Genomic DNA, 14,786 nt, shown 5'->3' on the forward strand with positions numbered 1-14,786 from the left:
TTCATGACTGTATTTCGATATAAAAGTTTGACTGTGAAGCATAAAGAATCTATAAAAACACACATGAAGCTAAAGGAAACATGCTGACATCATATTCAGGCTACATATTGTAAACAGAAACGTCAGAAATCAACACAAGACGAACAGAAATCCCTTTTTTAGTCTGATCCTGAATCCTGACGAGTCGGCAGCAGGCGTCAACCTCCGGAGCTGAAACATGAGGCCAAAAACTGCAGGTCCTCTTTTGGCCGCTTGAGGTTGGTTCCAGAAGTGAGTCAGTCCCCATAGACCCCCATATTGAAATGCCCAAACAAAGACGTTTACAGACTGGTGCAGAAACAGATTTGGTCTCTGTAGCTAATTTCCTCGTTCATGACGACGTTACGCAGGTGAATCTTTAATTCAACTCCTTTAAGTTTTACTAAGGCTTAAAGTTCAGCTAGCTAGCTAGCAGTTAGCTATGAATTTTAGAGAGTTCACTGATAAATGTATTGGCAGCTATAGCTAACAGTTAGCTTACTTCATTAGAGTTTGTTCTTAACAGTGAGCTAAAGCTAACCGCTAGTTAGCTTAGTTTCTGATAGCTAACCCAGCTGTTGCCAGTGAACTAGTTCAAAGGTAAAAGACAACTCTAGCTACTATTTAACTAACTTAGCAGCTGGCTCCACAGTACAATTCATACAGTACTGATAGTTAGCTCTTGCAGCACAACAGTTAGCTAACTGACTGAACTGTAGAGTGTGGAGAGGACAGCTAACAGCTAATAGCTAACAGCTAACAGCAAATGAACGTAGCAGATGATGAGTTATCTTGTTCTTAACTGACTGAATCGTAGAGTTTGTGGATGACAGCTAAAGGCTAACAAAAAGTTACAGCTAACAGTTAGCTTTGCTTTATAGCTGACTGTATAAAATATGGAGTTCAAAGCTTTTTAAACACATTTAAAAGTGAATTCATGGAAATGTTTGAGGAAAACTGACAAATGAAGAAAGTTTTCACAAACAGGAGGAGCTCCAGCCCTTCAAAAGAGAACAGGTGATGATGATGATGATGATGATGATGATGATGATGATGATGATGATGATGATGATGATGATGAGTTAGTTTCCCTTCTGGTTCCTCTGCAGCTCATATTGAACAGACATCAGTAATAAAAGATAAGGTGATCAGATCTCAGACCCCCCCCCCATGTCTACTTTGTTGATCTAGATCTGCAGCTCAGGCTCATTCAACCCACTGATGATTCAGCGCAGGTGTCTCAGGTGAGTTCACACCTGCAGAGGGACTCTGTGGAGTCCACAGCGCCACCTTCTGGTTGAAGTAGTCAGAACAGGTGAGAACATTGAATCAATACAGAAAAGAACATCAAACATCTGAGTTCTACTTCAGGTTTCACCTGTTGTGACATCACTGATGGGGGCATGGTCATGAGATCCGATGAGGGACCTGGTTCCATGAGATCCACCTGAAGCTGGTTCAGATCTTTCAGCTGAATCTCTTTGTTACATGAAGAAACTCTGTGTTCATCAGAAATTCATTTCAAACTGGTTTTTCACGTCGGCTGAGCTGATACAGATATTGATCACCTGCAGGCACCTGGAGCTCAGACCAGCCGCACCTCCACCAACCAATCCGCTGTGGTTTGTTCATTATCAGCCAATCATCGACAGGCGAGGACTCAGTCCTTCCCTGTGATGTCACATTTGTGCGTAGTTTGTTTTTGATGATGTCACTGATTAAAATTGTTCTATTGAAATAAAAAACAGCCTCCAGCCAATAGGATCCCTGCGTGTGTGATGACGTCATCAAAGGTCCTCGTCCATGCTGAAGCTGCTCCTCCTGCTGCTGGTCTTTGAGGCTCCGCAGGAGAGCAGGGGGTCCGACACCACCCCTCCTCCCTCCTCCTCCATCAGGATGTCTCCCAGGCCGTGGAGCTCTGTCAGCCCCCCCACGTCAGACATCAGGCCCGGGGAGAAGACGGCGGAGGCTCCCTGAGGCTCGTCCAGCTCCACGAAACTCAGGGCATCCAGACCCAGGGAGGGGGTCGCCAGGGAGGGGGAGGACGAGGGGAAGAGGTGAGACGGCGGGGGGGAGAGCAGGACCTGGGGGTCCAGAGAAGAGGAGGAGGAGGAGGTGGGGAGAGGTGAGGAGGAGGAGGAGGAGGAGGAGGAGAAGGCGTGGAGGCGAGTCTGAAGCTCCAGCTCCTTCAACACAGGAAAGAAACACAGACAGGAAGTGAGAGAGGATTCAGCATGGACATCCAGCGTCGCCGCCGTATTGGGTGGGTCTCCTCACTAGGCTAGCACCAAAGCCAACCGAAGTCAACGTAAAGAGCGCAACAATGCCCCTATTTTATTTATTTATTTTATTTTATTTTGCTTCCCAGCCCCAGTTACAAGCTTAACAGGGTAGTGTAAGACGCTGGAATGACCTGGAATTTTAAGGCTAACTTTTCCAGGCCTTAAAAAAACAGAAAGAAGGAAAAAAATGTACCGAGCAGGAATATATGGGAGCTTTGTATGTATGTATGTGTTAAAATCATCACAAACATCAGCAGTTTCAGTCCAGGCTATTATGGAATCTTTGTCATCCTAAAGCTGTGAACAGTTTAAATTTAGACATGTCAGGCCAGAAGGTGTGTGTGTGTGTGTGTGTGTGTGTGTGTGTGTTTGAAAGCAGCAGTGGACTGTGGGCCGACACACGATGAGTTGGCCAAAAAGAAAAAAACCTTCCTCGTTTCCACAGTTTGATTTGGTGAAGTTTTATTCCGACACAGCTGATTAAAAAACGTACTCAAAGTTTAATTTGCATGTCAACAGGTTATGTGAGATGTCTGGTTTTCCTGTGTGTGTTGTGTGTGTGCGCACGCGTGCATGTGCATGTGCCTCACTTACATTAAATAAACTCAGTGTACAAAAACAAAAATGAAAAAAATCTTGTGTTATTGGTGTTTACAGAAGGGCCATGATTATGTGTGTGTGTGGGTGTGTGTGTGAGAGAGAGAGAGAGACAGAGAGAGAAATAAATTCAAATGAACAATCAAACTGTTTATTAAAATATAAAATTAATTCATTTATACATTTATTAATAAGCCGTACCATATGTCTGTATTCTGCTCTTTAACAAAGTATTTCAGCATGAAAACGTGTTTTTAATGTGTGACAGCGTCCTGTGTCATAACCACATCTCTGCTGTAGTAACAAACCAAACCGTGTGAAAATTGGGTAAAAAGTTATGATTATTGTAGCTGGACACCTTCCTCCGTAAAAAAAAATGCACTGGGGGCGCATGGGAGACCCATCCAAGATGGCGGCTGCGCTGAATGTCTGCTCCAATAGGAAGCGTCAGTCAATGAGGCGTCTACGTATATTATGTCTATGGGATTCAGCCTCTGAGGCCATGATGTCACAGACCTGCACCAATCAGCATTCAGCATCATTTAAGGGCTGCTCAGTCACTGTCACCTCCTCACCTGTATGCGTAGCAGGAGGGAGTGGTTGGTGGTCTCCAGCCTCCTCTGTCTCTCCTCCATGTCTCGGACTCTGTGTTGCTCCTTCTGTAGTTTGCGGATGTAGTCCACCGACGCCTTCAGGATGGTCCCTTTGTTCCACCTCGTGTCCCTGATCGACCAATCACAGGCCGCGCCTCATTAACGCACAGCACTAACACAATAGTAGTGAAGGTCAATCTGATCTTATTGATTATGGGTATTAGAGGAGGCGAACAACTTCCACTGCTGAGTGAGTCTAAAAATGCATACTGATACTATACTGATCACAACTGATCAGTGATCAATCAGTCAGAAGTCACCAATGAAGGAGTGTCCTGATGATATGTGACTGCTGCAGTACAGTGTGTACTGATGCAGTACAGTGTGTACTGATGCAGTACAGTGTGTATGGACGTAGAGCAGTAGTACTGATGCAGTGCAGTGTGTACTGGTGTGATGTATTAGCACTACAGAGGAGGATGAAGACGTTACTGACGGGTCGGTGGATTTGGGGATGAGGTCTCCGAGTTCTTTGATGCGGTCGTTGATGTTGAACCTCCTCCTCCTCTCAACTGGAAAACATGAGATGAAGATTAATGGTTTCAGCTTTGAGTCAGACTTTGGGAAAAGATCAGTCATCTGAGCAGAAACATGTTGAGATCAGAGATTAATCAGACTTTAGGCTGTAAATATCCTCTTTAAATATCGTTTCTGATGGAAATATTCACGTTTTACATGATTCCATTTTTTTTGTCAAAAGCAAAGAAGAGTCATCGGCTTCATCTCCGGCCGACAGAAGCTCAGTGTTCATGTATTGATCCGGAAATGTTCTGCTGACCTGATTGTACTGAAACTGAAGTACTGTGAAGTATCTGGTCAAACAAACTGAATAACGTTTTTAACATCAGTGGACAAAATGTCTAAGTGTCCAGTGTCCTCAGCGTCAGACTGACAGAAGACAAACGTTCCTGCTGGAGTCGACTGGTCTGTGCTGATAAGTGAAGTAATACTGCAATACTCACTGAGGTTGTGGTTGTCCTTCTTTTGTCTCTCTTTGATCAGAGCTTTGGCCTCCACATCTACAACAACAACAACAACATCATCATCATCATCATCATCATCATCATCATCATCATCATCATCATCATCATCATCATCGTCATCGTCACCATCATCATCACCACCACCACCATCATCATCATCATCATCATCATCACCACCACCACCATCATCATCATCATCATCGTCACCATCATCATCATCACCAACATCATCATCATCATCGTCATCACCACCACCATCATCATCATCACCACTATCATCATCATCATCATCGTCATCACCATCATCATCACCATCATCATCGTCACCATCATCATCATCACCACCATCATCATCATCATCATCACCACTATCATCATCATCATCATCATCATCATCGTCACCATCATCATCATCACCAACATCATCATCATCATCATCACCACTATCGTCATCATCACCATCATCATCGTCACCATCATCATCACCATCACCATCACCATCATCATCATCATCATCATCATCATCATCATCACCATCATCATCACCACTATCGTCATCATCACCATCATCATCGTCACCATCATCATCACCATCACCATCACCATCATCATCATCACCATCACCATCATCATCATCATCATCATCATCATCATCATCATCACCATCATCATCACCACTATCATCACCATCATCATCATCATCATCATCATCATCATCACCATCATCATCATCATCATCATCATCATCACCACTATCATCATCATCACCATCATCATCACCATCATCATCGTCACCATCATCATCATCACCACCATCATCATCACCACTATCATCATCATCATCATCATCATCGTCACCATCATCATCATCACCAACATCATCATCATCATCATCACCACTATCATCATCATCACCATCATCACCACTATCATCATCATCACCATCATCATCACCATCATCATCGTCACCATCATCATCACCATCATCATCACCATCATCATCATCATCATCATCATCATCATCATCATCACCACTATCATCATCATCACCATCATCATCACCATCATCATCGTCACCATCATCATCATCACCAACATCATCATCATCATCACCACTATCATCATCATCACCATCGTCATCACCACCCCCCGCCCCCTCGGGGCCCCAGGTGCTCTCATAGGCTTACATGTTGACATTCTTTTTTTCAATTTTTGGACCCTACAGTTCATTTCTACGGGCTCTGGGAGGGCTTGCCCCAACGTGATTTCGTCATGCGCACTGATGCGTGCTCGGACGATACGCACAGCGCGCACGTGTCGGGACTCAGGAGACTGCAAGATCAACATGGCCAGCAGCTGTAACATCTGCCTGGCTTTCCATGGAGAGAAAACTTGTCAGGAACATGACTGATTTCAGTGAGAGGGTAACTGATCACTGCCCTGCGATCGGCTGGCGACCGGTTCAGGGTGTACCCCGCCTCTCGCCCATTGACGGCTGGGATGGGCTCCGGCCCCCCCGCAACCCCAAAAAGTATGGATAGTTGGGTATAGACAATGGATGGAGGGCAACTGATCACTTTGCCTGCTTGAAAGAGAGGCGAGCAAAATTTCAGTACAAGTGATGAGTGAGTGTGTTGTTAAATGCTGAGTTGAATTGTAAATAGTTGTATTGATTGCATATTGCCAGCCAAATACTGAATATACTGAATATGTTCTGGAAATTTGATTTGATGATAGTATAATTTGATTTGATTTGATTATTGCGATGGCATCCATGGTGCCTATAAACTGTAGACTGTGCTAACAGTGATTTCATGGGCAAACTAGTAGATGACTGTATCTGTTGATGCCACGGTGGAAGTGTTTTATTGTGGAAGCTAATTTATTGTATTTGAGACATTTAACTTGATATAGCTTTGCACAAATACTGTACAGTATGTACAGTATACAGGCTGGTGTTGCCATCTAGTGGTTGAACAGGGAAACCACATTAAACAATACAATGTAAGACTGTAAAGGGTCATCTTAGCCATCATCGCAACAGTTGCCCCCCCCCCCCCCCCGAGACATTTGTCAGGAGCCGCCACTGATTTCAGCTGCAACAGAGAAAAAGAAGAAGAAGAAGAAGAAGAAGAAGAAGAAGAAGAAGAAGAAGCAGCCTGTGTTTGAGTCTGGAGAAGAAGAAACGCTGGACAGGAAATGGAAACTGATGAGGAGGGAAAATACGAGAGGCTGCTGAGAGTGTGTGTGTGCGCGCACGTGTATGTGCATGTGTGCAGAGGAAGTCATAATGCTGACTCATCAAACTGATGAAGAACATGTTCACAGCAGAAAAATCAGGGGGCGGGGCTTCACTCTCAGAGCTCTGACATCAGAGGCGGACCTTCGTCGTGGCAGACCTTCGTCTTCACATCATTGACGCCATGTTTGGATAGTGATGAGTCAAAGTCAACGCTGACTGTTCCTACGGGACATAAACATGTCCTGAAAGTCCTGTTTGTCCGTCCGTCCGTCCTCACCGCCTACCTCCATACTTTCTCTGCCCGTCACATTTCTTTGGCCGTCTGACAGCACAGATGAGTACGGGTCATGACATCAATCTATGCAGGTGAGGACGTCTAAATGGGGTGAGGGGACTTTTGTCCCGTCATCAATTGTCAAGAGGACAGTTTCGTGGCTCACATGATGTCACCTGGACTGACTGATCAAATCATGTGACCTCCAGAATTTAGGCTCTGGTCCAATCAGCTCGCTCATACGGACGTCTGCGGGACACTCACCGCTCAGCTCTCTCTTGACGGCGTGCAGGTCAGCCGGGCAACTGTTGCTAACGCCGACGGTGGGCGTGGCCATCCCTCTGCTGCCTCCATACACGTCCAGCATGTCCCCCGACAACGACATCTGGAACAGACCAATCAGAGTGCAGAAAGAAAGACTGAGAACAGAATATCCAGAGCGCCCTACACACACACACACACACACACACACACACACACACACACACACGCCCGCACACATATGCGCACACACACACACACACACGCACACACACACAGCAGCAGCACTGATTTCCTTCTCTTCATCGTGGCCTCATTGATCAATCGGATCAATCAGCTGACGTTCAGACTGACGTCCTGCTTCTTCTTCGTTGTATTCTTTTTCTTCTTCTTCTTCTTCTTCTTCTACAGCTCATAAAAGCGGTTTCCTTGTTTCAGATGAAACATGAACATCGATCAGCTGCAGCAGTAAAGTCTGTAGTACTGACCTGCTCAGTGAGTACTTGTATATTGCATAAAATACTTCTGTACTTTGAATGAAGTATCCAGAGTCACGCTGAGATTGTCTCTTTCTGTCTCCGTCGTTCAACAGTAAGACAAAAGCTTCATTTCCTCGATCAGAAACCTCAAAGGTCAAAGGTTAGAGCCCAAACGGAGAGAAACTCTTTACCTGGGATTTAATCCTCCTCTTCTCATGGTCCGGCAGTAAAACTAAAATCCTCATCTTATCAAAAACACATGTATGAACATACACACACCGACACACACCAACACACACACACACACACACGCACACACAGACAGCAGCTTCTCTTCCTCTTTCTGTTCGGACAACTGTTGAAAAATGAGGAAACGTCTCTTTAAGAAAGAAACAGGATCCCTCCCAGAGAGCCCATTATCTGTCTGACACACACACACACACACATACACACAGATAGAGAGAGAGAGAGCGACACACACACACACACACACAGATAGAGAGAGAGAGAGCGACACACACACATACACACACACAGATAGAGAGAGAGAGAGCGACACACACACACACACACAGATAGAGAGAGAGAGAGCGACACACACACACACACACAGATAGAGAGAGAGAGAGAGAGAGCGACACACACACACACACACAGATAGAGAGAGCGCGACACACACACACACACACACACACACACACAGATAGAGAGAGAGCGACACACACACACACACACACACACACACAGATAGAGAGAGAGCGACACACACACACACACAGATAGAGAGAGAGCGACACACACACACACAGACAATAAGACACACATACACCACCCCCCCACACACACACACACACATACCCCCCCCACACACACACACAAAGGAGGAAGTGTGGTGGAAACAGGAAGTGATTTTCTCGCTGACGTTTTGTTCGTTTCATGGACTGAAGCTCAGCACCTTTCAGGCTGTTAGCCACAAAGCTAACGAATGAGCTAACTTCAGCTCTGAAGTGGGTGGAGGCACTGCTGCAGGTGAAGCTCCACTCCTCCCATAGACCACGTCAGTGACCACCACAGAAGAAGATCTCTGGTTTTCAGTAAGAAGCCAAAGAGACGCCTGAGCGCAACAGACGACGCCGTTCATCCAGGTGAAAGCAGCTTCAGTCACTTTCAGACTGGGGTTAAACTGTGGATGAGTTCAGGGACTGTGCTGCTGTGTTTTAGACACATCTGGCAAAACGTCTACTTTCTGCCACACAGCATGGAAATGAGGTGGTCGGAACAGTAACCTGTATGATGGGTTCATCATCCAAAAAGCAGAATCTGAAATGTGAACCCAGAGCAGAGAAAATCACTCAGGACCTGGACCGGGACCTGGACCAGGATCAGGACCTGGACCTGGACCAGGACATGTGATGTCTGAGTAGCACCGTGTACAGCTGGTCTGTAATGAGCAGGACGCTGTCCTGTCTCTTTCCTGTATGTTTCCTATCTCTGTTCTGTGAGTTTCCTGTATGTTTCCTGTCTGTTTCCATGTCTCGGACTCTGTGTTGCTCCTTCTGTAGTTTGCGGATGTAGTCCACCGACGCCTTCAGGATGGTCCCTTTGTTCCACCTCGTGTCCCTGATCGACCAATCACAGGCCGCGCCTCATTAACGCACAGCACTAACACAATAGTAGTGAAGGTCAATCTGATCTTATTGATTATGGGTATTAGAGGAGGCGAACAACTTCCACTGCTGAGTGAGTCTAAAAATGCATACCGATACTATACTGATCACAACTGATCAGTGATCAATCAGTCAGAAGTCACCAATGAAGGAGTGTCCTGATGTACCACTGCTGCAGTACAGTGTGTACTGATGCAGTACAGTGTGTACGGACGTAGAGCAGTAGTACTGATGCAGTGCAGTGTGTACTGTGTAGTGCAGTGTGTACTGCTGCAGTACAGTGTGTACTTATGTGTGCTTCCTGTATGTTTCCCGCCTCATTCCCGTGAGTTTCCTCTATGTTTCCTGTATATTTTCTCTGTGGCCTGTGGAGATGCACAGCTAAAGGAGCTGAAGACCAGCTGCTTCAGATTGAAGTCCTTTTGCCTCCTGGAGTGTGTGAACCAGGTTTCTGCTGTGGACCAGTTTCTACTCTGACAGAGGAGCTGCATGCTAGCACGCAATAAGCTAAGATTAGGACTCTCCGGCTCTTCATCCTGTATGTGCCTGAGTGTTTCCTGTATGTTTCTGTGTATTTCCTGCATGTTTTGTGTGTTTCCTGCATGTTTTGTGTGTTTCCTGCATGTTTTGTGTGTTTCCTGTATGTTTTCTGTGTTTCCTGTATGTTTCTGTGTATTTCCTGCATGTTTTGTGTGTTTCCTGCATGTTTTGTGTATTTCCTGTATGTTTTCTGTGTTTCCTGCGTGTTTTGTGTGTATTTCCTGTATGTTTTCTGTGTTTCCTGTATGTTTTCTGTGTTTCCTGCATGTTTTCTGTGTTTCCTGTATGTTTTCTGTGTTTCCTGCATGTTTTGTGTGTTTCCTGGATGTTTTCTGTGTGTGTGTTACCGTGTTGGCGATCTGCAGCCCAGAGTCGATCAGCGTCACAAACTCGTCATTCAAGCTAGATTCCAGGCTGATGACGTCATTGATGACCGCCTCCTCTATCTGAATAAACCAATCACAGGTCAGATGGGATCAGACAGCAGAACTTCACAAAGTCTTGAAAGCTGAGAAATGATTGTGACTGAACAGGATGAAATCAGAGGCTGACATTGTGTTCATACACTGAATTCTGACGAATGAATGATGATGTCAGACGTGGTCATGTGATCTCTAACATCTGTTCAGGTGAGCAGCTGAGGTCACATGACTGTTGGCTGCTGTGATTGGTGGATGCATAAAACACATGGAGGGTCTATGTGAACTTGTTAAACCTGAACTTTTTTGTTTTGGTGGATTTGGTGACCCTGAAGTTTCTTCGATCTGTCTTTCTAAATCATGACACTGAGGCTGTTTCATATCCAGAGCGTCGACCAGCTGCTGGAGGGAGTTAGCTGATGCTGGTCCAACGGGCAGATCTGCAGGCGCCCCAGCCGGCTCACGAGGTTTGGTCCAATCATGTACTCACCTCCTTTGTTCGGGCGCTGTCTGCAGGGTGTAATTTGGGGGCGGGGCTCAGCTGGGGGGAGTAGTTTGGTGTTGGTCCAGCTGGCTCCTGATTGGCTGTATCTGCGGTGATGGTGGTCTGCGTGGTGGAGAGATACTGACGCACCTGCTGCCTCTGAGCCTGCTGGATGTGATACCTGGTGGGGTTCTCCAGGTTAGTCTGCACCTGAGGGACACATGGGGACAGTTGCATTGTGGGAAATGTAGGATCCTGTGTTTCTGGATCTCTTCCACCCAAACAAATATTTAACAAGTAAAACCTGGTTTTAACCTCAAAAACAAGATAGGAAGAATTCGATGGAAATGATTTCTTCTTTGAACAACCAGTTTTAAATCTGTCAGACGTTTTATGTTGTAGATTATTGTTAGTTTGTTTTTTATTTGAGTGATTTTTTTTATTTGAGATATTATTTTATTCTGCCTGTCTGCTTGTCCTCCTCAGTGTAAACCTGTTCAGAGGATTTATGTCAATAAAGTTTTACTCCTGAAACTATACAGTTTTTTTTTAACTTTGAAATATTTTTTTCTATATAATGATTAAAAAATAAAAACAGGAACACTTCTTTCCTCCTCCTCCTCCTCCTCGTACCTTCAGCACCTCCACAGGGACCTGAGCAGGAGGTCGGCAGGAGGTGGACACAGAGACAGAGACGGAGGAGGACGAGTCAGCTGAGCGGAGCAGCTGCTTCTGCGCCTCCTTCTGCTCCTCCTCCAGAGCCTGCTGACGCATCAAATCCTGACGCATCAAAACCCTGCAGGAGAACAGAGGAGAGAGGAGAGGAGGAGGGGGGAGGAGAGAAAAAGAGAGAGGAGGAGATATCGTGTGTTGTTGTGTGTTGTTGTGTGCTGTTGTGTGTTGTCATTGTGTGTTGTCATTGTGTGTTGTTGTTGTGTGGGGTTGTTGTGTTGTGTTGTTGTTGTTGTTGTTGTTGTTGTTGTTGTTGTTGTATGTTGTTGTTGTGTGGTGTGTTGTTGTGTGTTGTGCGTTTACCTGGATGACATAGTTGACGGCAGTGAAGATGAGGAGGAGGAGGAAGCTGTGGCTGATGTACTGAAGAGAGAGACAGACAGCTTCCTGTTATTCAGGTTGATGACATCATCTGAAATCTGTGACATCATCACTCATCATATGACATCATGCAGGCAGCTGTGTCATTCAGAAAGATGCAGCTCATTCATTGGTCAGTCTGTGAAACACACCTGTACCAAACCTGTAAGACCCACAACCTGACCCAGAACCAGGCATAGTCCCTAGTGATCCTGTCAGTGATCTGTGGGGACAGGAGTGTCCTCGGTGGTTTTACTGGATCAGGATCCAGTGCTGTGACGAGCTGGTTCTCTGTTCTACATGAGGGCCTCTGGTTTTTCAGAGGGTCTGACAGCAAAGGGTTCGTTTTAGCCGTCGCTCTACCACCACGACCTGCGGCCAGAACCCCGAGAATGAGATCGTGGATACATGAGTGTCCTCTATAGGTGATCTGGACTCTGTCTTACAGTACAGAGTCTGGCAAGGACGTGTCTGGGGGCACCGGACCAATGAAAGCTCTGGCTGGTGGGAGGCGTACTCAAGTTGGGCGTTGGTTTGTCCAGAGGAGGACAGAGGACTGATGGACAGCTTCATCACATGGAGCAACAACTCCCACCTGAAGATCAACATCAGCTCAACCAATCAGCTGCTGCTGCACTAAGATGCTTCAAACATGGACGCTGCTGCAGAGACGCTACAAACTGTAGAGTGGCTTCACACACATGTTCAACCTGACAGCACAGAAGAAGAAGACAGTTTGAAGATGGACGCCAAAGACTAGAATCAGCGTGGAGCATGAAGAATGACCAGCATGAGGGATGACCTGGATCAGGATCCTCCTGGACACCTTTGTTTGGGGGTTTTCCAGGTGTGGGCAACTGGTGGGAAACCCTGGGGTAGAACCCTGGGGTAGAACCCTGCAGTAGAACCCTGAGGTACAACCCTCTAGCAGAACCCTGCAGTAGAACCCTGGGGTAGAACCCTGGGGTAGAACCCTGGGGTAGAACCCTGGGGTAGAACCAGAACAGACTGCAGAGGTCATACTTCCCATCTGGCTTGAGAATGTCTCAGGATCCGCAGAAAAGATAAAAAGGCTTCTGAGAAGAGGGGGGTCTGGACTGTTTCCAGCAGTGACCTGTGAGCAGCTGCAGCCTTTAAACACAACCTGAGGTCTTCAGGACGTTCAGGAGACCCCCACCGTGTCCCTGCAGGTCCACTGGATGTGCTGCATGACCATTGTTCAGCACACATTTGAACCACACCAGAGGTGAGACAGACACATCCAGGGGTCAGGGGTCAGGGCTGTGTGTGTTACCTGATGCTGATTGGCTGACTCTTGATCTGGTAGAAGGTGTCACAGTCTGATGGCAGCAACGCGTCGACCTCGATGTCTGCGACGATACCAGACTCCACCCTGAGAGACACAAAGACAGACAGAGAATGAACCAATCAGCTGCTTCCTCAGCGACAGAGCGTCGCACTGCAGTTCCTCTAATGTCCACCAGGTGACGCTGAGGTCAAACACTGTCAGGAAAGACAGGCTGAGAGAGAGAGCCAGACTGAGAGAGAGAGAGAGAGAGAGAGAGAGAGAGAGAGAGAGAGGATCAGAGAGGCTGAGAGGGACAGACAGGATGAGAGAGACAGACAGGATGAGACAGAGACAGACTGAGAGAGAGGCTGAGACAGAGAGAGACAGGCTGAGAGAGAGACACAGGCTGAGAGGGAGAGACAGGATGAGACAGACAGACAGACAGACAGACAGACAGACAGACAGACAGACAGACAGACAGACAGGCTGGGAATATGTAAACATTGATGTTGGAAACCAGAGAAGAAGAATGTGGAGTCTGTCAGCAGAACTGCTCTGAATCCCACTTCCTGTGTGTATTACTTTGTGTGTGTGTGTATGTGTGTGTGTGTATTTCTGCTGAGTCACTTCCCTCAAATCCAGCGTCAGCGCGCGCGCGCACACACACACACACACACACACACACACACACACACACACACACACACACACACACACTCTTCAGCGAGGTCTCTTGTTAAAGTTGTTGAACATCTGGAAACAGTTTGAAGTGAAACACTGAGCTGAAGAGGACAACGCTGCTCTTCATCACCTCATGATCTTCATCACTTCATCATCTTCATCACCTTCATCACCTCATCACCTTATCATGTCATCACCTCATCATCTCATCACCTTCATCACCTCATCATCTTCATCACCTTCATCACCTCATCATCTTCATCACCTTGACCATCCTCATGCTGTCATCATTTTCATCCTCACCAGCTGAGCAGTGACCTGAGCCTGAGACACTCTTCATCACTCAAACCTCCTCCTCCTCCTCCTCCACAAACACAAACAGACCATCAAGCAGAGACGCCTCCTGCTGTCTGTCTCACCGCCCACATACACAAGTCTGTCTGTGTGTGCGCGCGTGTCTGTGTCTATGTGTGTGTGTGTGCACGTGTCTGTGTCTATGTGTGTGTGTGTGTGTGTGTGTGTGTGTGTGTGTGTGTGTGTGTGTGTGTGTGTGTGTGTGTGTTAGCAGAGTGGTGTAAACATTAAGCAGGACAAGCCAGGGCCTGTCTCTCTGCCTGTCTGTCTGATTCCTCTGGGAAAATACATAAGAACAACAGCCACCGTGTGTGTGTGTGTGTGTGTGTGTGTGTGTGTGTGTGTGTGTGTGTGTAAAATGCTGATGACTCATTACACCAGGAGGCAAAGAGCATCCTCCTCCTCCTCTTCCTCCTGACTCCCAGCAGCCTTTAACATCAGCACTTCACACCAAACTCCATTCATAAATGTG

At 46.5% G+C, this 14,786-nt stretch overlaps 1 protein-coding gene across 1 annotated transcript in view; it reads right to left on the reverse strand.

Annotated features, from left to right (window-relative positions):
• tfe3a (transcription factor binding to IGHM enhancer 3a) overlaps positions 1–14,786 on the reverse strand; it is a 23,560-nt gene continuing 8,774 nt past the window's right edge. Inside the window, exons 2-11 of the mRNA XM_070967904.1 lie at positions 13,286–13,384; positions 11,935–11,994; positions 11,533–11,695; positions 10,906–11,109; positions 10,344–10,442; positions 7,314–7,434; positions 4,513–4,569; positions 3,987–4,062; positions 3,473–3,620; positions 1–2,204 (exon numbers count right to left, since the gene is read on the reverse strand). Coding sequence (XP_070824005.1) covers positions 1,806–2,204; positions 3,473–3,620; positions 3,987–4,062; positions 4,513–4,569; positions 7,314–7,434; positions 10,344–10,442; positions 10,906–11,109; positions 11,533–11,695; positions 11,935–11,994; positions 13,286–13,384 — 1,426 coding nt within the window. The 3' untranslated portion in view covers positions 1–1,805. The remainder of the gene's footprint in view (positions 2,205–3,472; positions 3,621–3,986; positions 4,063–4,512; positions 4,570–7,313; positions 7,435–10,343; positions 10,443–10,905; positions 11,110–11,532; positions 11,696–11,934; positions 11,995–13,285; positions 13,385–14,786) is intronic.

Source organism: Chaetodon trifascialis, chromosome 8 (assembly GCF_039877785.1).
Source record: "Chaetodon trifascialis isolate fChaTrf1 chromosome 8, fChaTrf1.hap1, whole genome shotgun sequence".
Lineage (NCBI taxonomy): Eukaryota > Metazoa > Chordata > Actinopteri > Chaetodontiformes > Chaetodontidae > Chaetodon > Chaetodon trifascialis.